At 41.4% G+C, this 27,030-nt stretch overlaps 1 protein-coding gene and 3 long non-coding RNA genes across 4 annotated transcripts in view; 2 read left to right on the forward strand and 2 right to left on the reverse strand.

Moving 5' to 3' along the window:
* LOC138983867 (uncharacterized) overlaps nucleotides 1–27,030 on the reverse strand; it is a 73,647-nt gene that overhangs the window by 12,520 nt on the left and 34,097 nt on the right. The window lies entirely within an intron of this gene.
* Nucleotides 1,538–12,840, forward strand: LOC138983865 (uncharacterized). The gene is made up of 4 exons (XR_011461290.1): nucleotides 1,538–1,881; nucleotides 2,348–2,439; nucleotides 6,152–6,241; nucleotides 12,729–12,840. It is a non-coding gene; the product is annotated as an uncharacterized lncRNA (long non-coding RNA).
* Nucleotides 9,079–12,485, reverse strand: LOC138983866 (uncharacterized). Its single transcript, XR_011461291.1, has 2 exons — nucleotides 11,841–12,485; nucleotides 9,079–10,423 (listed from the first exon to the last, which is right to left on the reverse strand). It is a non-coding gene; the product is annotated as an uncharacterized lncRNA (long non-coding RNA).
* On the forward strand, nucleotides 21,851–25,218 carry LOC138983861 (myosin-14-like). Its single transcript, XM_070357198.1, has 2 exons — nucleotides 21,851–23,987; nucleotides 25,132–25,218. Exon 1 carries the CDS (start codon nucleotides 21,876–21,878, stop codon nucleotides 22,992–22,994), a length of 1,119 nt encoding a protein of 372 aa, XP_070213299.1. The 5' UTR covers nucleotides 21,851–21,875; the 3' UTR covers nucleotides 22,995–23,987; nucleotides 25,132–25,218.

A 27,030-nucleotide genomic window follows, 5' to 3' on the forward strand; every position in this document is an offset into this window, starting at 1 on the left:
TCGGCCACCCAGTCGGCCAAATCAGGTCCCGCAACCTGTTACACGACAACTGACTAACCCCCTTTCACGAGTTCAAATTCGAAATCAACTGATACATGTCTTGTTCCGAAACTCGACTACGACCGAAAACATGGCTTGGTCAAGTGGGTACCATCTGAGGTCAAATACGAGTTGAGTGGTGGCTGCATCTTTGACCTTATATCAATTCAAATATTGCATATGTATTCATTTTTGGGATTGAGGGAATACATGCACTGGAACCACTTTCGTGTTAGTTATTTAATTTCAATTTCAAGCCAAAGTTTGGTTTCAAAATTGATTAATGTTTTTTAAGCTGCCAGGCTTAAACGCTATCACATGGTCAGGAGCGGGCCAAAGAATGATTAAAAAAACCTTTCAATCTGCTTGATTGAAAAATGCGGTTGCCACAGTGCCGCCTTATTTTTTTTTAAAGTGAGGTAAGACGTCATGAGAAAATCATCTGGGTCTTGATTTCTAGTTTACGGGAATACATTTGTGTAAATTGAAAAAAAACTAGTCGAATAAATAAACCCCACGTTAGGCCAAACAAAAATATATGTTGGTTTAGGGTAACCAGACTAAAACTAAAACTGTTTTTTTCCTTTCTCAAAAAAAAACCCAACTAAAACATCTGGCACATTTTGCGAACCATACCGAGAAAAAAAAAGGCGTATACTTTGACAGGAAACCATCCGATGCAATTGTCTGCGTAATGACTGTCTCGTGAAGGACTAATGCTTAAAGGTGATTTTTAGAAAGAGTGAGAGCTATGTTGGAACATTAGCAGAACCTGCTTCTCCAAAGATCGTTTGCTCTCGTACAGTGCATTTACCGTGTGACGGGTTGCTTCATGCGAGTCAATGGGCGATCTCATCGTAACGATCAAATTATACGATTGAATCGCGGCAGTGTCACGGCACCATTAGTCTTGCGCAGTAGGAATTCTCCTGAAACGGAGAACTCTTTATGTATATAGTTTTGACGTCTGCAGATAACACGTATATGTTACAGTTAATCTGTGAAACCAGGGAATACGTGTATTAACTAGGTAATACATGAATTAACTGACGGAAAAAAACAGTTAATTCATGTATTACCTAAAAATAGTTTAGTTAATACACGTATTCCCTGGTTTCACGGATTAACTGTAACATATATACACGTGTAAGGCGGACAACACAGTGTTCTCGATGCACGGACGAGCAGCAAAGACCTGTACGCGTACGTGTAGATATTGCGTCACCCGTGACTCACTTTTTTTTCCAATGTTCCAAATCATACGTTGTTAAGCTCCCACCAAGACTGCAGATCTTGGCAAACGCGTGACGTAAAAACTAGATTTAATGACGTTACCCGTACACGTTCCTGTACACGTGCTGACTAGTGCCACATCTAGATCCTGCTACTGTTATGTTTTCCTGTGTCTTGGTAACACGTCATGTTAGTCTGACTCTACAATAATGACGTCAGTCCTGTTATACATCTTCACTTTGTCAGTCACTGAGTGTGACAATACGCGTGTAGCCCCAGAGCACATGGAAGGCGGAGGTCTAAATTGTTCTGTGCGGCTTTGGTTATACACGTCATGCCAGTCTGCTCCAATAAAACAGACTCGAGAATGATGACGTCACATCTGACTCTACCATCCGCGGTCTAGCTGTGTGCCGGTGAGCAACACTAGAGACGTGTATGTGACAGAAAGGACGGTGGGCGGGGTTTAGCGTGGTGTATTTAACGGTGTGCATGCAGCTTCCTCCGTATAAACACAGGCTCTAAACCACGGTCTTAATCAGTGATACATCGAGTTAAACAACAGTATACAACTGATAACGTTTTTTGGAACAGATCTTTCTACTGCAGGTACGTAGTAGAGAGAGAGAGAGAGAGAGAGAGAGAGAGAGAGAGAGAGAGAGAGAGAGAGAGAGAGAGAGAGAGAGAGAGAGAGAGAGAGAGAGAGAGAGAGAGAGAGAGAGAGAGAGAGAGAGAGAGAGAGAGAGAGAGAGAGAGAGAGAGAGAGAGAGAGAGAGAGAGAGAAAAAGAGAGGGTGGTATTTGCTGTGTGTTGCATCAAAATAACCAAGACCAACTTTAATAATCGTGAATTAAAAATATAAGGATGAGTTCTGCTAAGGTAGTACTTCGGCCTTCTGGTCTAAGAAATGGAGAGCCAAACAAACAAAATATGAGCTCAATTAATCAATGTCTTTTTGACCTGAAGACGGTGAGAGTGAACTGTTTCGTTTGATATAATAAAACGTTTCAGTGACTAACCTTGTGTTTTGTTTTGATGGTTAATGTCCATGTTTGTTGAATTTTTATTTTGTCAGTTCAGATCAAGATGAAGGTCCTCCTGACTGTGATGATAATATTATGTGCCCTTTTGCTGACGCTCGGTTTGCCCAAATGGATAGAAGAACAGGTAACATAATTATAGAGTTTTGTTTTTAATCTCAGTATGTATACTAAACATGTTTAAGTGCTCTCGATTGAATGACTTACTTGCTCATGTGTGTGTGTGTGGGTGCGTGCGTGTGTGTGTGTGTGCGTGTGTGTGTGTGTGTGTCTGGTGTCTGTGTGTGTGTGTGTGTGTATGTGTCTGTCTGTATGTGTGTGAGTGTATGTGTATGTATGTAGGTGTGTGTTTGTGTGTGTGTGTGTGTGTGTGTGTGTGTGTGTGTGTGTGTGTGCGTACGTGTGTGTGTGTGTGTGTGTGTGCGTACGTGCGTGCTTGAGTGTGTTAAGATGTCAAGTCGTTATCAGATTCTGGGACCCTAACCTTTCTGTGTCCTATTTGAAATATTATTGCAAATTTCTTGGAAAATCGTTATAATATTTTAATTTACACACATCGTCAACTGATCTTTTGATGGGGATGAAATTAAGGACTAAAATTACTTTTAAATGACGACCGGTGTTGCTGTCCTAACGTGTTGAAGGTTCACATCGGGAATTATGTTAGCGTTGTAGAGTCCGTAAAAAGTAATGAGTGGACAATTCAGTCAAAAGCTTTCTTAGTGTCGTACGGTATTAATACCAGCACGCCATAATCATCCAGCTCTAGACCGCGAGGCTCACATAACTCAAACCTTGATTGTTTTCTTCATAAACAAAACTCAGTCAGGAAAAAAAGGTTATATATCTGAACTGAGAACACAAAATGTGACCCTCCACCACGGAATGAGTTGCATGTCACCTTTGCTTGATTTTCATATTTTTACATTTTCCTGAAGATTGTTTTAACTTCTATCGAGTGGTGAAAACCGTTTTAGAAAAGAGCAAAAACTTTTCGAGTTATAAGGCTGCGACTAAGGTGATCCTCACACTGTTACCACAGTCCCCCTGCACTAAAATAAAGCCTAGCACAGAACCGCGCAAGGTGACATGCGACTCATTCCGTGGTGGAGAGTCACAAATACTCCCTTTGCAATATGAGATAGAAAATATAAATGAAGACTGACAAAACAAAGAAAAGAACATTACAAGTCGCGTAAGGCAAAATAACTACATTTAGTCAAGCTGTGGAACTCACAGAATGAAACTGAGCGCACTGCATTGTTTTACAACGACCGTAGTCCGCCACTCGTGCAACAGGCAGTGAAATTGACGAGTCTGTTTAGCGCGGTAGTGGTTGCGCTGTGCTGCATATAGCACGCTTTTCTGTACCTCTCTTCGTTTCAACTTTCTGAGCTTCTTTTTAATCCAAACATATCATATCTATATGTTTTTGGAATCATGAACCGACAAGGAATAAGATGAAATTGTTTTTAAATCGAGTTCGGAAATTTTAATTTAATAATATTTTTTTTATATTTTTAATTTTCAGGGCTTGCTTTAATCCGAATATAACATATTTATATGTTTTTGGAAAAAAAAAATATGAAAAATAAGATGAACGTAAATTTGGATCGTTTTATAAAAAATAAAAATAAATTACAATTTACATGTCAGCATGGCACAGTGGCGTAGGGCACTACACATGAAAGCGCGCTTTTCTCTATTCTTTTCAACTTCCTAAGCTTGTTTTTAATCCAAACATAACATTTCTATATGTTTTTGGAATCAGGAGATGTTAAAAAATAAGATGAAATTATTTTTGAATGGATTTCTAAACAAATAATTTTAATTATGTGACAGGGAGGCTACCTCTCCTTTCACAGCAGACTCTGCACCCGAGTTGTTGTCCTTTAAAAGTCAACACCCGTGGATTGTGGAAATCTGTTTGTGATGGGGCATGGTGGTTTCCGATTGTCTGTATGTTCATGGAAACCTTCGGGTTTGCATAACAGTTTTTATAGGGCTAAGAAATTAGCCCTAACATTTTCAATCCTGTTTGATTGCACTTCGCTTCCCGAGGTGATCGTAGTGTTTCGGCACTCGGTTACATCTGGCGCTTGCGAGCAGGGATGGGACTCGGCATGATATGTTCAGGTAATGGCATAATATGACCACTGAACATTTTCGTGCTGTTCCCATTCTGCGAACTTGGGATGGACAGTGGTCCCCCGGTTCGGAACTTCGGGACGAAGTTCATTTCAAACGGGGGCGATTGTGACAGGGAGGCTACCGCTCCTTTCACAGCAGACTCTGCACCCGAGTTGTTGGCCTTTAAAAGTCAACACCCGTGGATTGTGGAAATCTGTTTGTGATGGGGTCTGGTGGTTTCCGATTGTCTGTATGTTCATGGAAACCTTCGGGTTTGCATAACAGTTTTTATAGGGCTAAGAAATTAGCCCTAACATTTTCAATCCTGTTTGATTGCACTTCGCCTCCCGAGGTGATCGTAGTGTTACGGCACTCGGTTACATCTGCACTACGATCACCTCTGGAGGCGAAGTGCAATCAAACAGGATTGAAAATGTTAGGGCTAATTTCTTAGCCCTATAAAAACTGTTATGCAAACCCGAAGGTTTCCATGAACATACAGACAATCGGAAACCACCAGACCCCATCACAAACACATTTCCACAATCCACGGGTGTTGACTTTTAAAGGCCAACAACTCGGGTGCAGAGTCTGCTGTGAAAGGAGCGGTAGCCTCCCTGTCACAATCGCCCCCGTTTGAAATGAACTTCGTCCCGAAGTTCCGAACCGGGAGACCACTGTCCATCCCAAGTTTGCAGAAAGGGAACAGCACGAAAATGTTCAGTGGTCAAATTATGCCATTACCTGAACATATCATGCCGAGTCCCAACCCTGCTCGCAGCGCCAGATGTAACCGAGTGCCGAAACACCACGATCACCTCGGGAAGCGAAGTGCAATCAAACAGGATTGAAAATGTTAGGGCTAATTTCTTAGCCCTATAAAAACTGTTATGCAAACCCGAAGGTTTCCATGAACATACAGACAATCGGAAACCACCATACCCCATCACAAACAGATTTCCACAATCCACGGGTGTTGACTTTTAAAGGCCAACTCGGGTGCAGTGTCTGCTGTGAAAGGAGCGGTAGCCTCCCTGTCACAATTAGACTGTTCAGATTTTTAATGACAAAACTCATTAATTAATTTGTAAGCAAACGATCTGAAATGCAATACCGAAGTCCGGGCTTTGTCGAAGATTACTTAACCAACATTTCAAGCTATCTGATCAAACACTGAGGATGTGATAGTGCCGCCTCAACTTTCACAAAATGCCGGATATGACGTCATCAAAGATAATTGTCGAAAAAAAGAAAAATGATCTAGGGAAATCGTACTCAGGAACTCTCGTGTGAACTTTAATGAAAATCGGTCAAGTAGTTTTCTCGGAATCTCTCTCCACACACACACACACACACACACACACACACACACACACACACACACACACACACACGCACACACACACACACATACATACACACATACCCCACCACCCTCGTCTCGATTCCCCGTCCATGTTAAAACATTTAGTCAAAACTTGATTAAATGTAAACAGAAAAAGAAAATGGGAGAAAAGAAGAACTGACTGATTGACAGACAGGATGACTGACTGATTGACAGACAGGATGACTGACTGACTCGCTGATTCACTAATGAAGAACTCTTTCATACGCGCAATTGATAACTAAATAGTCATTCACTCATTGAACAACCGACCAACCAACCAATTGACTAACCAACTAACCAAAGGAGATTTGTGTGTTCACAGCTCTGTATCTCAGAGGGTGGGTCCTGTTTGAAGATGGACTGCTGTTCTGGTCAGTGTAATACTGATCAAATGTGTGAAATGATGCAAAGGGTTCGTAAACATGTATTTGGCAGTGCGTGAGAAAAAGCGACATACGATGATTTCAGACGAATTTTTAATGTCATGAACTAGAGTAAATTTAGCTTAGTAACATACAGAAGAAACAACAAACAAAACAAGTCGCGTAAGGCGAAATTACTACATTTAGTCAAGCTGTCGAACTCACGGAATGAAACTGAACGCACTGTATTTTTTTCACCAAGACAGTACAGCTTCGTCAATCCCCGCGAGAAGGAAATCGCTCACCTCCCACGTGCAAAACGCAGTGATATGCACACGCCAGAATAGCGCGGTAGCTTATTGTGGCACAATGTGCTAAGCAGGAAAGCGCGCTTTTCTGTATTCGTGTTAACTTTCTGAGCTTGTTTTGAATACAACCTATCATATCTATATGTTTTTGGAATCAGGAAACGATAAAGAATAAGATGAAATCATTTTTGGATTGATTTCTTAAATTTTAATCGTAAGACTAATTAATCTATTTTCGTTAATTGTGATCACATTTTAAGAGTAAACATGACATGTGTATATATTTTTAGATTCAGAATGTCATGAAGAATACGATGCAATCAATTTTAAATCTGTTTGCGAAAAATTGATTTTAAAGACAACTTTAATGAGCAAACTTATTAATTAATTTGTAAGCCTCCAAGCTCAAATGCAATACCAAAGTCCGGGCGTCGTCGAAGATTACTTGACCAAAATTTCAACCAATTTGGTTTAAACATGAGAGCGTGACAGTGCCGCCTCAACTTTCACGAAAAGCCGGATATGACGTCATCAAAGATATTTCTCCAAAAATTGAAAAATATGTCTGGGGATATCATACCCAGGAACTCCCATGTACAATTTAATGAAGATCGGTCTTGTAGTTTTCTCTAAATCGCTCTACACACACACACACACACACACACACACATACACACACACACACACACACACACACACACACACACACACACACACACACACACACATACACCACACCCTCGTCTCGATTCCCCCCTCTACGTTATAACATTTAGTCAAAACTTGACTAAATGTAAAAACGACAAAGACGACAACTTTGTTGTTGTTGTTGGTGGTGGTGGTGGCGATGGTGGTGGTAGTTTTGTTGTTGTTGTTGTTGTTGTTGTTGGTGGTGGTGGTGGTGGTGGTAGTGGTAGTTTTGTTGTTGTTGTTATTGTTGTTTGTGGAAAATCGATTAGGCCCTGTAGAGTCCGAAAAACTCAATTGTAATCATACTAAGTAAATTTTCACTGTCCAGTAGTTTTCATCCCATAACACGATGGTGCGTAGCGTGAGTTATGTTCCTTTTTCTCAAACGCTGTCAAACCTACGCATGCTTATTTTAGAAGTTAACGTTTTGAAACACGTTGATGACTTGGCGTCAAAGTTTAAAAGTTGATTATTTAATGTAAAAATGAAAATTCTGCCTCAATGTATTGCAACTGCAGACACAAATGTGGCTTTATCAAGTTGTACTCATCGCTATGTCATCCAGGCTATATGGGTAAACATTATAATTATTTGTTCTGAACATTTACTGTTGGTTCGTTTTACTGATATAAATCAGCGTTGTCTCGGTCGAAGGGTTTCGGCAAGCCAAGGATTTACGAGTCGCGGCAAGAAAATCCTATTTGTTTCAAATTTGTTTTTAAAGCTGACAAGTTGACTAGTGGGTTGATGTCGCTTTACGCGAATTGTTTAAGTCTTAATTTTGTGACGGTTACAATTCTGTATCGACGTCGTCATGGCATATTGGTGTAACTCGTTTAAGACAGCAGTTCAGCGGAAGGCCAATACTGGTTATTTTTTATTATGAAATATTGTTTATATTTGTACCTGGTACGGATAGAAAGATAAAAGACTGTTAAATCATGTATTGACCATCGTATTTTAGAGAATATTTATCATGGAGATTGATTTACTTAGTATAAAGCACAAAAACGTCAAAATCACCAAGAATGGAGTTACGCCAAAATGCCAGGACCACGACGGTATGTTCATCTTCCTGTGTGTTTGAACATGTTCAACTATAATTAACAATGTTTAATTATGTGCTTCAGTCTCAGAATTAAAAAAAACAAGAAAGGTAAGTTGTTGGAACGATTGCTATTGACAAAACATGTTACATTCACAAATATAATGACCCAACGGTCTTTTAGGTGCACAGACAAACAATTATAGTTACGACAACTTATCTTGATCGAAGTTTCTACCGCCTGCTACGAAGCCGCAAGCGAATGAATGATTATATAATAATAATAATAATACGAATATTTATAACGCGCACATATCTCACCAACAGGCGACTCAAGGCGCACATACACTCGTTCACACACACGGAGACTTAAGGGGAGACAGGGTAGGCGGGCACTTTTTATTTTTATTTTGGAAACAGTTTGCTGCTTGTTTGATTTTTGCAAGCAGAATAACCTAATTAAGGGAAACCATTTTAAATTTTGAGTGAAAAGCAATTTTGGGGGGTTTTATTCACCAAAATGTGAAAAAAACGTTATAAAATGTGCTTTTTTTAAAATGTTGCAGTTTGTGAACCAGTGCATGTTTTGATCCAATTTTTCTTCTTTGCAGCAATATGTGTGTGTTTAATAATTCTGTGCATCGAAAAGCATTTCTAAGCAATATATTATTTTAATTTAGCATTTTCAGTTACCGGTTCAGTTCTGATAAGAAAAATACATGAGATCCTAACTGTCAGACTCATAAAAACCCAACCAATGCACTGAACTCTTATTCCATGCACAGAACTGATGCTGTACAACTCATAAACAACATATACAAAAACTGAACAAATCCATCAAGCCTTTCAAAAGTTGCAACATTTTAATTGTAGCGTTTTGTCTGAAAATTACATTCAGAGAAAACAGCATTTTAAAGATTTGAACCAGTACATACAAAAACAAGTAGCACAGTGCACCCTGAATTCATATGTTTTTATCAGAATGACCACTTTACTATGATGGGGAAATGATTTGACGATCAAATTATCCGGACTTTTTTTTAAAAATCATTTGAAAACTCATCTATGTTAGTGCAGATATGAATCAAAACGAAACTGTCGGACTCATAAAAACACAAGGAATCCACTGTATTCTTATTCCATGCACAGAAATGGTGCTTCACAAATCATAAACAACATATACAAAATTGGAACAAATCCATCTAGCCATTCAAAAGTTACAACATTTTAATTACCACATTTTGTCTCAAATTACATGTAGAGAAAACAGCATGTAAAAGAGTCTCACTAGTACCCCGGTAAACTAGTACCACAGTAGAGCTTGAATTAATGGGGTGGTTTTTTTTAACCAGAATAACACTTTAACTATGAAGGGGAAATGATTTGATAATCAAATTATCAGATTTTTTTAATTTAAAAAAAAAATCATATGAAAACATTAAAAAAGTCAATTATCTGTGTTTGTGCTGATATGAAAATATTGATCAGAACCAAACTGTCAGACTCATAAAAACCCAACGGATGCACTGATTTCTTATTCCATTGCATAGAAATTATGGTTCACAAATCATCAACAGCATTACATAATTATATATACACAAATGGAACAAAGCTATCAAGCCATTCAAAAGTTGCAACATTTTAATTACAGTATTTCTGTGCTCAATCCTAACACTGCAGCAAATTTCTGTAAAGCTGAATGTCCCTTTCCATGTACCAACATGGTCATACGCGGATTATTTTAAATACAACTTTACCACCCGAAGCGTTGCAAACACCGGGAGAAGAGTAAACAACTGCAGACTTGAATGGACACTCATATGCACTCCAGATGCAGGGCCTGTGCAAATCCTTGGGCTGATGCATCACCTTCTTTCATAATCAGACTGCTATCAGACAAGCATTCAGTACAGGATATAGACCTTTCAGCAATAGATTGAGCTGATCAATGTTGACAAAAGCCCAACACATGTCAGCGGAGTGACGTTGCACAGTACCAGTATCCATATCTGCTTGTGATGGGTCAGAAGATGGCAAAGTATCTGTATCTTCTTATGGTTGGTCAGAAGATGGCAAAGCTGATGTTTCTGCTGTGGAAGAGGGTAGTTCCGGTTTAGCAAACTTTTCCATCAGGTCAATCTTTCTCCTCGCTGCCACCACAGGAGGACTGGTTCTCCCCTTGCTCCAACCTAATAAATACACAAACACTGATTTAATATTTGATACAACTGTCCATGGTTTTTGTTTGTAATAAGCTGCAAATTTTAAGACTCAATATAAACGTCAACAAGTGCTTGTACTTTATTTTGCAAATGACCATGTTACATGGGGTGTACCTCAACTTTTTGGCTAGGCCGGTAAATCAGAAATCCCAATCAGCCCCCAACCACTGAACCAGGCGGGTTTTCTTACAACCACCTCAGCGGCTCGTACCCACATATGTCGGTTGACGAACACACACACACACACACACACAAAAGACATTCATTAATTTAACAGTGACTCATACTCATTACATGTGGATTTGCACTACTTATTAATACCCAAACACACACAACTTAATGACAAAAAAGTGTATGTTTTAATATTAAATATATATAATGATAAATAATTGAAAATAAAAGCAGCCACGAAAAAGCAAAAGAAATCAAAGTATTCTCACCCTGTCACACACTAAACCTCACAGAAGGTTATCCCATATATATACATACCAGCCCCTATCACAAAATTTACATGTCAAGTTTACAATGGGATTTGAGTAACCACACAATCACATACAATGATACACACAGGAACTAATACTGAAACTAGCTGAATTATTTTCTTTCTTTCTTCCTTTCTTTTCATATTTTTCTTTTAAAATTAATTCATTTCATCACACTTGCTATGTATTTGCTTGTTTCTTGTCTGTTGTCTGTTTTGTGTGTGTGTGTGTGTGTGTGTGTGTGTGTGTGTGTGTGTGTGTGTGTGTGTGTGTGTTCTGTGTGTGTGTATACATTTTCAGATTTCCTAAACCTAGCACTGTTTGCAGGTGATCTTTATGCTTTTGATTCATGAGTTGCATCCCCAGTCCTTTAGTTTAACTCTTTTTTTTTCTTTGGTGAAGTAAATTGGATCTATTTTTTTTATTCCTTAGTTAATGGAAAAGATTTGACAACAATATTGCTGTCAATGATAGGTTGGTCAGCCATGCTGGTGTAAACCAATCCTTTAGAATTAGAGAACGCTCTCTATACGGTCAATGACCAGAAACAGAAACTGTGTCAGTCGTACATCGCTCAGATGCTGCTTCTCAGTTTGACCACAGACAAAGAATAATGATGACATGTTACACCATAGTAAGCTCTCAAGGACTGGCCAGCGAAGAACAATAAAATAGGGGTTGTGAAGACGATATCACAGAGATGATCGAGGGGGGGGAGGGGGTTGCGGCAGCGGCATGGTCAGTAAATTGGATCAAGAAACCCGCAAAATACTTCAGACACAAACTGTTTATCATTTACCTGCAAACCCTAACACATTCTTACAACAACAACAACATAACAATGTGCAATAAATCACGTTGTCAAACAAACAAGATCGAAAAGAGAAAGAAGCAAAACCCACCTCGTCGAGTCAAGAATCTTAGAATGTCGTCTGCTTCAATTCGATCATGTTGGTTCATTTCGGAGTGTTGTTACTTCCTTCTACTGTTCGCTGCTGCTGGTTCATCTTTCTCTGATATTTCTTGCCACTATGCCGAACATTTCCAATGTTAGGGTTGTTCTCCGCAGCTCAAAACTTTGAAAAATGCTGCTGAATCGGTGAAAAAGTCATGGATTTGTTGACACCGGGGGACTGATAAGTTGTCTACTGCGCTTGCGCCAAATGCCTTTGACCTACATATATTTGGATATATTAATTCCGGGGTTTCGGTTGGAACGGATTCTCTCTCTTTGTGCCTATGTCAACGGAAATTCCCCAACGGTGATGACGTCATCTTGAAGAACGGAAATTTCCACACAGTTTGAACAGCGAAGGGTCATGTCATGTGCGCACATTTACCAGCACGGAGTATCCAAAGTAGACCATTTTTTCGATTTTTTTGATAAAACACAGACAAAAACAACAAAACATCGGTTTGAAAATGGTTTTATTTACATGAATACATGTCTAAAATGACAAAAGCAGATTATTGAATGCATTCCAGGATGTTCAAAGGTGTGAAAAATGCAACAACCCCAAAAAGGTGGATGAGACCAAAAAAAACTCATTTTGCCTACCCGGTCTGCCCTTAAAGTCACTAGCACACACACACCATATATGACGAAATGATTGACGTAGACAGGGAATGACGTCAGCGTCAACATTTTACTATCAATAACAAACGTTCCAACAAATTACCTTTCTTGTTTTTTGATTCTGAAAATTGTAACGTTGGCAGTCACTTTTTTGTGTGGATTAGCTTCAGTCTTAGTAGACTATAGTTCACTTGTTCATTATATGCTTTTTCAGGAAGTTGCAAAACTACAGACCACAGGCACAGGTTATTAATCTTAAACATCCGATTAACTCTTGTACCTTTTCCGGTTGGTACTCCTTTAGCGAATAAACTATGGCAAATTGAGTTGTGTAAAATGTATCTTGCTTCTGTTCAAGCGAGAGAGAGAGAGAGAGAGAGAGAGAGACAGAGACAGAGACAGACAGAGACAGACAGACAGACAGACAGACAAACGGACAGACAGAGAGAAAGAGAGAGAGAGAGAGAGAGAGAGAGAGAGAGAGAGAGAGAGACAGACACACAGACACACACACAGACACACACACAGACACACAGAGAGAGACAAACAGACAGGCATAATTAAATCCTTACTTTATTTAAATCCCACCACTAACCCCTTCTATACACTAACACACACACCACTGCTGTGCAGCACAGGCAAAATCCTCCCCTTTAGCTGCTGGCCAGCGGCTACCAGATACCCCCTGCTGCCAGACATTCCACTCCCACAGGGAAGGGTCAGTCAGTGGCAGCTGTTGGCACCAGCAGGCTGGCCCTTCTTTTGCCCCTATTAAAAACCCTGGATGTTTACAATTTTCAGAGATCTATTACAAGTGTTGGCAACTTTGTGGATTCTCAGGATTAACTGTGTTAGTGCATTGAAACTTTAGAGTATGCACCAGAGCAAAAATGGTTTTAGATACCAGTATTCTAAATGGAGTTTTTATTGTTGAAAGAGAGCAGGGTTCTGAGTTTTATTCACAGTGGTAAATGTGTTGTTGACAGTTTTGATGCTGTTACATGGGTTTTAACATACTATTCCTACTGTGTTTTGTGGTACCTGATTGTAGGTCTGTATTTTGAACTGTCATGCGCAGTGATGTGTAGGACTTAACTTTGGAAAAGTTTCTTTAAGGACAAACTGTGATTTGTGCATGTGTGTGTTAATTTTCTGACTGGCAAAGGGACTTGAAAGATGGGTGTGGATTTTTTAGTTGTTTAAGTTCAGCACACTTCGTGATGGAAACTCTTCATACAAAAGAAGCACACTTGGAGAGACTACATTCTCTTTGTCGTGTATGTGGAGAAAGATCAAAAAAGAAATATGACACTGCAGTGAAATTGTGTAGGTATTCCACCGTAGAACTTGACAGCTATCATGGAATCAACATCATGCTTGACAACAGTGACATTCATTCTCAAACATTGTGCAACAAATGTTTTGCCAGGGTGATAAAATTAAAAGGTTCACATGTTCCCTCCAAAATTTCGCTTGATAATGCCTATCAAGACATTCAAAACCATCGTCTCTCCCCTCCTTAGAACAGCAGTGTCAAGTCCAAAGTAAAGCAAATTAACCTGTATAAACTGGCCTAATTTATGGTGTCTCTTCATGGTTCTGATTTTGTAGAAGTGTATGTTCCTTCAGAGACAACAGAAAGGTGTTTTATTTCCTTCTTTGAGAAGTGTCTTTTTGTGAAACAAGTTTGAATACTATGTACTGAAAAAGATCTCGGCCTGCTTCTGTGATACAGTTTTAAAGAATTCACTATCAGCAACTGACTCTGTGACTGAATAATAGAATAACCAGAGCTCTATGGACAAAAACAGTGAATGTGAGAACCCTCTCTCTCTAAGTGTTTATACAAGCAACAGGAGTACCGTTAGCTGCTATCTTGCCTGGCGCGCGGCCCCCCCACAGTGGAGTAATTAACCCTTTCCTGCTGGCGAATAGGACTGGTATCCAGACTGGTGGTGAGTGATTCTGCATGCAGGCATGCTGTACTTTACACTGAATTACTAACATTGCTTGTGGGAACTGGACATCTTGAGTAATTGGGGTGTGAATGGAGTGGAGATTGGAAGGGATTGTGCTGGGACACAAATGTGTCTGTTTGTATTCTGTCTCTTTGATACACCACACACTCTTTGCATCTACTCTCGACCTTGTTATGCTTGGTATCATTTTAAAGCTGAATGTATCCCCTATTATGCCATGGGTTGCCCGAATCTATTTGATCGTGTCAGTTGTGTGTGTTTAGTCAAAATACACACTACCCTACTTTCTGGCTGTAGCAGCCAGCACTAGCAGACAGCAGTGGAGCAAGTGTGTTATTTAAAGCGGGCCTACTGCCGGGCGTGAGATTGACCGGGTCACGCTGCCAGGCCAGCCCAGCTAAAGAGTGAGCTCTGCACAGCAGTGACACACACACACACACACACACACACACACACACACAGACAAACACACACACACACACCTACACACACACACACACACACACACACGCACACACACACACACACACACTTACTCACGCCTTTGGAAGGCTTTAAGCCAGTTTAAGATTACTAGTTTTCACGTAGAATGTTCCAACGAGTTCAGTTTCACTTCATTCTTTTAGGCCGACAAATTGACAGAAAGTGTTCTCACGCTTTACGCAACTTGATCTTCTTCTTTTATTTCCTCTCCTACTCCTTCTTCTTCTCCTCTTCCATACGCCTCTTTTTATTATTATTTTTTTTTTAAAGAACTTTCAGTCTTTATTTGACTGAATGCATTCCGGTAGACTACTATTTACAGGGATCCGAAGGTCTGTAAATGTCTCTCTGTCTGTGTGCATGTACACATGCAGCGATCCCTGTAAAACGTCTCCTGATTACAAAACCTAACTTGGTCATTCTTTCAAATAATGTAATACAAATCATTGTCATACAATCTTTCAATAATTGTCTTTTCTGGCGTCATATCCTTCCTCAAACAAAATTGAGTCTGCACTGTCGCAGTCGCAATTTTCAATCCATTTTCTTGAAATGTTTGGTCCGTTTTTCATTGCCCTGATTCGGACTACGGAATGGCATATCAGTTTTAAAGCCGACAAATTGTTTGTTTGCTTAACGCCCAGACGACCGCGAAGGTCCATATCAGGGCGGTGCTGCTTTGACATATAACGTGCGCCACACACAAGACAGAAGTCGCAGCACAGGCTTCATGTCTCACCCAGTCACATTATTCTGACACCGGACCAACCGGTCCTAGCACTAACCCCATAATGCCAGACGCCAGGCGGAGCAGCCACTAGATTGCCAATTTTAAAGTCTTAGGTATGACCAAGCCGGGGTTCGAACCCAGGCCGTCCCAATCACGGGGCGGACGCCTTACCACTAGGCCAACCGTGCCGGTTTGTTGATCAAAGATTTACTTTAAAAAAACCTTTGCAATAACATCTACACACGTGCTTTTATTGCATTCTTTATTTGGTTCTGAATCCCAAAGTATGTTGATATGTTATATTTGAACTGATACGTTCGTCAAAATGGAAAATCTGTTTTACACAAATTAGGTTCCCTGTTAATATGTTACCGAGACAGAGCTGTGTCAGTCAACGGGTTCTGGTGAGCCAAGACTTAGTTTTTGTTCAGAATGACTGATTGTTTTGATATCGCTTTACGCGACTTGTTTTTTCTTCTTCCTTGTCCTTCTTCTTTTGTGCCCTTTCCAGTTTTTGAAGTCTCCACATCGGATGAGTAAAAACATATCTAATACGAGTGCAGTTAGGTTTACAGAAAATCTTGTGATGTTAACCTTTTGGTTGCCGATGTAGCGTGATATGTACGAATTTTGCCATTATACGCTCTCGCAAACACTCCAATACATTTCAAGGAAAACATTTTTATGTTTATTTTTATTTTCATTTTTAACTTCTGGTTTTTGCGTCTTATATTGAAATTAGTTCTGCAGGAGCCCAAACTTCGGTGATTTTTTTTTAATTTGAGAATTCTTGGTCTGACATTGCACTTGACTTTTAAAAAGCTAGCTTTTGATGGTTTTTTAAAAATATTTACCTTGCTTGCATGCAAGAATTTTTATTTTGAAGGCGGTTCATTACCGCTTATTGTATGTCTAAGTGAGACATGACTTCTAGCACGCAAAACTCGCTTCCCGAAAAAAAGTCCTTGAAGATTGAAAGAACAGAAATATAAAAAGCGGAGGGACGAACTGGAAACAAGAATTTAAAGATCCCCACAAAAAAGAAAAAGAAAAAAAGAAGATAACCCAACACAAGCAAAAACTACCAAGGAGACACGCATACCCTTAAAAATCGTTCATATGCCAATTTTTGCGCCAGACAGAAAGAGAGAGAGAGAGAGAGAGAGAGAGAGAGAGAGAGAGAGAGAGAGAGAGAGAGAGAGACAGAGAGAAGAGACAGAGAGAAAGAAAAAGAGAGAGAGAGAGGGAGAGAGAGAGAAAGAGAGAGAGAGAAAGAGAGAGAGAGAAGAAGGTACAGGGGGACATAAAGACATAGGAAGAATCAGGGGAGCGAGGGGGTGGGGGGGGGGGGGTTAGACAGATTACGGACACAAAGGCATATTGAACCGACCGGACAATAATCAGTGCAACTGACCACTGATTACTCGGATGTTTTTGCAAGAGTGAGAGAGAGAGAGAGAGAGAGAGAGAGAGAGAGAGAGAGAGAGAGAGAGAGAGAGAGAGAGAGAGAGAGGGAGTGAAAGAGAGAGAGGGAGAGTGAAAGAGAGAGAGAGAGAGCGAGAGTAAAAGAGAGAGAGAAATAGAGAGAGAGGGTGAAAGAGAGAGAGAGAGAGTGAAAGAGAGAGAGAGAGAGGGGGAGGAAGAGAGAGAGAGAGAGGGGGAGGGAGAGAGAGAGAGAGAGCGAGATAAAGTGAGAGAGAGAGAGAGAGTAAAAGAGAGAGAGAGAGTGAGAGAGAGAGAGAGTGAAAGAGAGAGAGAGAGCGAGAGTGAAAGAGAGAAAGAGTGAAAGAGAGAGAGAGTCGGAGTCGGAGTCGGAAATTTTATTTGTTAGGCCTCCGGCCCATAACAAGACTGGTGACACATTATACAAGCGAACAATGTTTAAAATAAGCAGAAAAAGCAACATTATGGACCTGCATCTTGCAACTGAGCATTTTCCAGAGAATCAGTGCGAAATCGTAGTGCTTTGTAAATATACGTTGCTAATTGTCTTACCACTTGGCCATTTGTTGAGGATAGTAATTGGCACATTCTAAACATGGATGGGTTCCGATAATACTTTGAGGCTATTAATTCAACTCTGATCTCATTATATGCGGGACAAACAAGTAAAAAATGTACTTCCGTCTCCAGTGTATCATCTGAGCACAAAGGGCAAAATCTGTCTACGTTATTCACATTGGGTTTATACTGTAAATAGTGGTTATTTAAGGGTGACATACCAAATCTGAAACGTGCTAACATTCTTCTCAAATGAACATTTCTTATCTGATACAAATAACCACTCATACACAAGGACTGCTTAAATAACGAATACACATTATAAAAAACGTGTGATTCAAGGGAACTATGCCAATCCTGTCTAAAGCAATCGACAAGTCTTTGGCGAAATTCTCTTACAAACGTGGAAATATCACCAACACCTTGGGAGCGAGGGGGTGGGGGTGGGGGGGGGGGGGGGTTAGACAGATTACGGACACAAAGGCATATTGAACCGACCGGACAATAATCAGTGCAACTGACCACTGATTACTCGGATGTTTTTGCAAGAGTGAGAGAGAGAGAGAGAGAGAGAGATAGAGAGAGAGAAATAGAGAGAGAGAGTGAAAGAGAGAGAGGGAGTGAAAGAGAGAGAGGGAGAGTGAAAGAGAGAGAGAGAGAGGGTGAAAGAGAGAGAGAGAGAGTGAAAGAGAGAGAGAGAGAGGGGAGGGAGAGAGAGAGAGAGCGAGATAAAGTGAGAGAGAGAGAGAGTAAAAGAGAGAGAGAGAGTGAGAGAGAGAGAGTGAAAGAGAGAGAGAGAGAGAGAGTGAAAGAGAGAAAGAGTGAAAGAGAGAGAGAGAGAGAGAGAGAGTGAAAGAGAGAGAGGGAGTGAAAGAGAGAGAGAGAGAGTGAAAGAGAGAGAGAGAGAGAGAGTGAAAGAGAGAGAGAGTGAGAGAGAGTGAAAGAGAGAGAGAGTGAGAGAGAGAAAGAGAGAGAGAGAGAGATTAACGATTAACGATTAACGATTAACGAATTTTAATGCATTTAGGCAACATGCCCCTTGCAATTGGGGGTAAAAACGTGGCAAAAACAACATCAAGGACAAACATAAATGTAATACTGGTGGACTATCTAGTCCATCAGAAAAAGTAATTGTGATATTATATAATATGTACATTACAATGACGGCCATAGCCGGTTAAATAGTGTAGTTAAGTTGTCGCCTTTTCTGCTATTGTTCAGGATTTGCAATCAGCACTTGTCTAAGTTTTAAACAATCAAAAATAAATGATGCCAGCATTTCCTGATTTTCAATATTCATTAAGTTGACAAAATTTCTAGCTCTCAAACAATTATTGAGAGAGAGAGAGAGAGAGAGAGAGAGAGAGAGAGAGAGAGAGAGAGAGAGAGAGAGAGAAAGAAAGAGAGGGAAGGAGAACCGACAGGCAGACAGACATAAAGACAAACGGATAGGCAGACAGAGACAGACACCAGGACCAAGATTTTCATAAGTGATTGTTACAAATGACAAATGCCTATATCGTGTGTGTTTTTCAAATGCATCTGGAAGTTAACAGATTTTTGTTGTGGTCGGATACATACAAACATTTTTGTCACTTTGGGTAAAGTGGATAATACTGGCAAAGCATATTAAATCTTTTTTGGATCATCTAAATACTCAATAATTCTACTCCAACACACTCACCCCTACCCCCACCCCAACTTGCACAAGAAGAAGAAGAAGAAGAAGAAGAAGAAGAACAAGAACAAGAACAAGAACAAGAACAAGAAAAACAACAACAACAACATCAACATCAACAACAACATCAACAACAACATCAACAACAACAATAACAACAACATCAACACCACCACCACCAACAACAACAACAACAACAACAACAACAACAACAACAACAACAACAACAACAACAACAACAACAACAACAACAACAACAACAACAACAACAACTCGAAAACATTAATGACGGAAGGATAATAGCATTAGGTCCATATGGCCGATCCTTTCTTACAACTAGTCCCTACTACAATACACATGTAGTCAAGTGGCGTATCCAGTCTTTTTGTGTAATTATCTCCTGCCCGACTCAGTTGCCTCCCCTGTCTATTATCTTCCCCTGACCCAAGTTGTGTCTCCAGCTAGGATTATTGTGTGTTTACTATCGTAGGGTAGACTCTTGACCGGATTCCTTTCTAACCTCTTATCTCAGATTTAGGTGGTCGTTAGGTAATGTGCCGCCAGACTGTCTCGGTATCGTTGGACGGCGTTTTGTCAAGTGGGTGTCATTTCTTTTGACAGGGTACAATTATAGAAGATGCCAGGTAGCTTGGAGGTGTTAGTCTCTTACCCCCCCCCCCTTCTGTGTATCAGCTTTGACACTACTTGTAATATTTCCGGTGTGTGACACCTCTGTAACGATTTCTGCCTCGGTAACGATCCCTTTTCATTGGGCAGGCATTTTAAGTAGAACGCCCCCCGTTGTCTGACACCGGGTACCCTTTCCTATTGGCTATTGGGAATCGGAGTTGACCAGCCTTTAAAAGGGAGAGCATTTAGGCTAGAGGAGAGAACGCGATTTGTGATATACTGAGCTGTGTGCTGCTCGATTGTGTCGGTTGACGTGAACGGTCGAAGTGCTGACCATATTTGTCGCGAAGTTGTAATCAGTCGACTTGTGGTGTTAAATTCCGATACCTGTGCTCTTGTGTTTACTGTTTCAAGTGTGCTCACTGAGGAGAATCTGTAAGTAACTAAATGCTTTATTCATTCCTTATGCTGTATTCATTCCTTATGCTGTATTCTTTCCTTATGCTCTATTCTTATGTTTCATTTGATGCTATGATGTTTGCATATATGTACATTTTGACGCCATTTTGATCTATCAGAGAGATGTGCTTTCTAGATCAGTTTCTAATCACTTTCATGATTTGACGCTGAAATTGAGCGTTAATAACTTCTAATATTTGATGACCAGTTGTTCTAAAGCTGTTTTAGAGTCTTGTAAATTAAAGACTCGTAAGAATCAAGTAAGGCAGACTCGTTCTCATTTTCCCGCCAGTTCAATGGGCTTTGTTTGGGGAAAACACATATACACATTTTGTACGAGCATTCCACTGGGCTAAATAATGTCTAGCACATAAAACTCGCGCGTGTATCGTAACCCATGTGTATCGTTGCCATGTTTCCCCATTTTATCACATATTATTTCTGGAGATCAGTAAAGTCTGAGCAGTAGTCGGTTAAAAGCCCAAAGTTAAGCCCTCAGTGCCATTGGCCCGTAAAGCTACCTATTTACGATTTAGGCGCAGAAACCCCTACAATTGATGAACGGGAATTATGGTTGACACATATATTTTGGGTAATGAACTCGTATCATGAGTTATCTTTCTTATTCTTGTCGTTATTATTCAACTCGATGAAGATGTGTCTCTATGGCGATGAACATACTTAATAATAACAATTATTTTGCAGTTGCGGTTCATGCAGTTGGTTAATTTATGTAGAGCATTTTCCAATGCAAGGCTTAGGCCTAAGGGAAGATGTTGGTTACTTCCCTTGACATTAGCTGTTGTGGAGTTGTTTAACTCACTGTGGATTCTCTTTCAGAGAATGCTGTGTCTGCAGGATTTTGGCTGTATTGTTTAGGTTTATTGTGGAATGTATGTATGGTTAGGATGCATTGGTATGAATGGTGCGTTTTACTTGTTATGCCATGTACTTATATTATGTTTTCTTTTCTTTTCATGTGTCATCAGACACTGCTTTCTGGTGTTAACTTTCTGGTGTTAACTTTCTGGTGTTAACTTTCTGGTGTTAACTTTCTGGTGTTTGCTTCTGGTGTACGTTAAGTAAAAGTCACGTTATCGCAACCTCTGTCTTGGCGTCTCATTTATGCTTCCTGGCCTACCCCCCTTCCACTCCACCCTATCACATCTGGCGCATGCGGAGCAGGATTCAGGAAGTAGAGACGCCGTAGTTTAACACCAGAAAGCAGGGGTAGCAGTGTAGGGGGTACTCAGCGTATCCAAGATGGCGGTCGACGGGGTTCCTAGACCCCAGTGGCAGATGTTCCCCCCTCCCAGGCTTCCTGTCTTCACTGGTGGTGACGATGGCTGTCAGCTCGACGATTTCAGCACTGAGGCAGTGCGCATCATTTCCCATTTCAACATGGCGGCCCTTGGAGGCGAGGGAGCAGAGTGGCTGATCCAGTCACTTGCTGGGCCTGCCAAGAAGGAGATCAACCTGCACCCCCCTCAGGCGACTGCCACTGCCAACTTAGTCTTGACCATCCTGCAGGACACGTTTGGGGACCACGCCAGCATTTCCACTCTACTAGCGTCGTTCTACAGCATCTCCCAGAGTCAAGAGGAGGGCATTCTCTCATATGCCCACAGGTTGCAGGCTCTGCAGGTGAAGACGAATGCTGTTGTTGCCGGTACGGTTTCCGATGCTGCACTTCGTGATCGATTCATGCACGGACTGTTCTTGCCTGCAATGAGACGGGACCTCATGCGCTTTGCGAGAGGGCGTGAGGCTGTCACTTTTGCGGCAGTCCGTGCAGAAGCTCTCAGGTGGATGAGAGATGATTTCGAGGTGGTGACGAAGCAACAACATCAAGCAACAGAGAGCAGCACTGAGGTACGCAGCCTGCAATTACAAGTCAGCGAACTCGCCATCAAGTCAGCAGAGCTTCGAGCTGCCTTGCACCAACGCCCGCCGGCTGCCTCTCGTCAACAGCAACCATCCGCGAAGCCACGTTGTTGGCTTTGCAACCGCCACGGGCATCTACAGAGCAGGTGCCCTACCAAGCGGCATGGAGGTGAACAACCGCTGTCATGGAGACAGCCCAGTGAGCTACGTGTGGACCAGCAGTCAACATCCATCAAGCAACCGCCCCGCGAGCAGAGCAGTCAGACAGAGGAGGTTGTGACTGCTCAGGAACAGCTGACGTCGAAGCACGAGGCCTCCATTGACAGATTAGAGACCCGACTGAAGAAGGAACTGGAGGCCAAACAACAGTTACAGGATGAACGTTTCCAGAAGGACTTAGAAATACGCCAACTTAGAGAGCGGTTAGTTTTCAAGTGTGAAGAGGTGTCAATTGAGCGGAAAGCAGCAGGACACATTCGCAAAGACCTGGAAGCGTTGTTGCAACAGCAGCTCACAGAGAAAGAGCATCGGCTTGCGACAGCCCCAGCCCCCGTAGAGCTTCACGACGCTGACCCGATAACATTGTGGGATTCTGTGCTCAATTTGTCCTGCCCCTTTACTCTAAGTCCCAGCTAAACCACCCCCTCGTAAAATCATGAAAACTCTTCAGTCACACATGTGGCGTAACCATGCCTTGCTTGCTTGTTAGCTATTGTGCTCAGCTAAGAGACTGTGTGTACACTATGATTATTGATTGCCTGTTGTATTGTGTCTTGTATGAATGGGTTGGGTGACTGTGCGTGTCATCCGTTACCGTTTCTGATTTTATTTGTTGTTTCACTTGGGTGAACTTGTGTTTGATTTATAGATGTCATTTTCAGCTATTCCCGAGGCGCTGTACCTGCGAGGACGCAGTTGGTATAGAGCTGGGGGGGATGTAGTCAAGTGGCGTATCCAGTCTTTTTGTGTAATTATCTCCTGCCCGACTCAGTTGCCTCCCCTGTCTATTATCTTCCCCTGACCCAAGTTGTGTCTCCAGCTAGGATTATTGTGTGTTTACTATCGTAGGGTAGACTCTTGACCGGATTCCTTTCTAACCTCTTATCTCAGATTTAGGTGGTCGTTATGTAATGTGCCGCCAGACTGTCTGGGTATCGTTGGACGGCGTTTTGTCAAGTGGGTGTCATTTCTTTTGACAGGGTATATCATAGAAGAGGTTTTAGTCTCTTACCCCTCTCCCCCTTCTGTGTATCAGCTTTGACACTGCTTGTAATATTTCCGGTGTGTGACACCTCTGTAACGATTTCTGCCTCGGTAACGATCCCTTTTCATTGGGCAGGCAATCTTAAGTAGAACGCCCCCCGTTGTCTGACACCGGGTATCTTTCCTATTGGCTATTGGGAATCGGAGTTGACCAGCCTTTAAAAGGGAGAGCATTTAGGCTAGAGGAGGGAACCCGATTTGTGATATACTGAGCTGTGTGCTGCTCGATTGTGTCGGTTGACGTGAACGGTCGAAGTGCTGACCATATTTGTCGCGAAGTTGTAATCAGTCGACTTGTGGTGTTAGATTCCGATACCTGTGCTCTTGTGTTTACGTTTCACTGAGTGTGCTCACTGAGGAGAATCTGTAAGTAACTAGATGCTTTATTCATTCCTTATGCTTTATTCATTCCTTATGCTGTATTCTTTCCTTATGCTTTATTCTTATGTTTCATTTCATGCTATGATGTTTGCATATGTACATTTTGACGCTGATTTGGTCCCGGGCGATGTCCGACCGGTCTCGCGTCAGAGTTGATGACGCCATTTTGATCTATCAGAGAGATGTGTTTTCTAGATCAGTTTCTAATTACTTTCATGATTTGACGCTGAAATTGAGCGTTGATAACTTCTAATATTTGATGACCAGTAGTTCTAAAGCTGTTTTAGAGTCTTGTAAACTAAAGACTCGTAGAGAATCAAGTAAGGCAGACTCATTCTCGTTTTCCCGCCAGTTCAATGGGCTTTGTTTGGGGAAAACACATATACACATTTTGTACTAGCATTCCACTGGGCTAAATAATGTCTAGCACATAAAACTCGCGCGTGTATCGTAACCCATGTGTATCGTTGCCATTTTTCCCCATTTTATCACATATTATTTCTGGAGATCAGTAAAGTCTGAGTAGTAGTCGGTTAAAAGCCCAAAGTTAAGCCCTCAGTGCCATTGGCCCGTAAAGCTACCTATTTACGATTTAGGCGCAGAAACCCCTACAATTGATGAACGGGAATTATGGTTGACACATATATTTTGGGTAATGAACTCGTATCATGAGTTATCTTTCTTATTCTTGTCGTTATTATTCAACTCGATGAAGATGTGTCTCTATGGCGATGAACATACTTAATAATAACAATTATTTTGCAGTTGCGGTTCATGCAGTTGGTTAATTTATGTAGAGCATTTTCCAATGCAAGGCTTAGGCCTAAGGGAAGATGTTGGTTACTTCCCTTGACATTAGCTGTTGTGGAGTTGTTTAACTCACTGTGGATTCTCTTTCAGAGAATGCTGTGTCTGCAGGATTTTGGCTGTATTGTTTAGGTTTATTGTGGAATGTATGTATGGTTAGGATGCATTGGTATGAATGGTGCGTTTTACTTGTTATGCCATGTACTTATATTATGTTTTCTTTTCTTTTCATGTGTCATCAGACACTGCTTTCTGGTGTTAACTTTCTGGTGTTAACTTTCTGGTGTTAACTTTCTGGTGTTTGCTTCTGGTGTACGTTAAGTAAAAGTCACGTTATCGCAACCTCTGTCTTGGCGTCTCATTTATGCTTCCTGGCCTATTCCCCCCCTTCCACTCCACCCTATCACACACACATGAAACGAACAAGAACAAGAACAAGAAAAAGAACAAGAACAAGAACAAGAAAGACAGTACTGCCACAGTAGACGCCGAGCAAGTAAAGAACTCTCGACCCAGTAAGTATGTACTTATGTGTCTAACGGGCGGTATTGTTGTGATGAATAGTCTGGGCACCAACGGTGAACAAAATTATCGATTTGTTCAGCGTCTGTGTTAGTTGTAGTCTACACGGCATAAACTTTGAATGGGGGTGTCATTTGTGTGTGTGCATGGTGGGGGGTGGGGGTTGGGTGGTGAGGGGCGGGGGGAACAGAGGTGGAGCGGTGTGTGTGCGAAGGTTCCTTGATCACTCTCTCTCTCTCTCTCCATCCCCCTCTCTCTCTTTCTCTCTCTCCCTCTGTATCTCTCTCTAACTTTCTCTATGCTCCCTCTCTCTTTGTCTCTCTCTCTTTCTCTCTCTCCCTCTCTCTCTCTCTCTCCCTCCATCCTTCTCTCTCTCTCTCTCTCTCCCTCCATCCTTCTCTCTCTCTCTCTCTCCCTCTCTCTCTCTCCCTCCATCCTTCTCTCTCTCTCTCTCTCTCTCCCTCCATCCTTCTCTCTCTCTTTCTCTCTCTCTCTCTCCCTCCATCCTTCTCTCTCTCTCTCTCTCTCTCTCTCTCTCTCTCTCTCTTTACATCCATCTGTCTGTCTGTCTGTTGCTGTCTGTCTGTCTGTCTGTCTGTATGTCTGTCAGTCTGTCTGTCTGTCAGTCTGTCTGTCGGTCGGTCGGTCCGTCTGTCTGTCTGTCTGTCTGTCTGTCTCTCTGTCTCTCTCTTTCTTAGTTTAAAGTGTATCCGTCAAATCCAGTCAGGTAGTCCATGTGTTTATTTGTCAGTCTTTTTTCTTGTCCGCGTGTTTGTCCTTGCTTCTTTGCCACTGCGTTGGTTGGTTTGTATTCTGAGAATCAGCCTCAGTCTCATGCATTCTGTGAATCTCTCTGTCTCGCCGGATACCCCTCGTTCTCCACTTGTTCTGGTCTCAGTCTCCCCAACGTGTCTATAGCACCAATCGTCCCCTTTCAGAAATACATTCTTTTTACTTTATTTTCGTATCTCTCTGAATAGCAGTCGCATCTTTGTACCCACTCAGCCCTTGCGTGGTTCTTGCATCTTTCTTCTTCTTCTTCTTCTCATTTTCTCTATTTCGTTTTCAATTTGGAACCCTTCCTTACCCTCAATGTCTCTCTAAAAGCTCTAATTTCAGGATCAGATGTCTTCTGTAATTACAAGAAGCAATTTTTTCGTTCGGGAAAGTAAAAATAAGGAGACAAAAATTCAGTCGAGAAGTTTTAAATGGCTGGGGGACATCTCCAAATGTAGAGTTTTTGCATGCAATTTCTTTTCCAGTTGTTAGATCCTGAGACATAAAAATGCTCTGCCAATATTCTTCAAAGATAAGGTTTTCTGACATTTCCGGAAAAGCGGAATTGCCAAAATCAGCATAGGTTGAAGCATGAAGACAGATAGGGAAGGAGGTGGGGACCTAGACTAAAAGCGGGGGAAGGGAGTGAGGTTGTGTGACAGAGATGGAGGGAGGAGAGAGAGGGGACTAGGGGAGTGAGATAGAGAGAGAAAGAGAGGAAGGTGTAAGACAGAGAGAGAGAGAGAGAGAGAGAGAGAGAGAGAGAGAGAGAGAGAGAGAGAGAGAGAGAGAGAGAGAGAGAGAGAGAGAATTGAATTGAACTTTATTTAACAAGGATTAAGATTTAAGGCTACGCCTTTTCTTACAATCTGTCCTTGGGACGCATAGACACACAATTATATCATTAAAACATTAAAAATTA

Source organism: Littorina saxatilis, linkage group LG13, assembly GCF_037325665.1.
Source record: "Littorina saxatilis isolate snail1 linkage group LG13, US_GU_Lsax_2.0, whole genome shotgun sequence".
Classification (NCBI taxonomy): Eukaryota; Metazoa; Mollusca; class Gastropoda; order Littorinimorpha; family Littorinidae; genus Littorina; species Littorina saxatilis.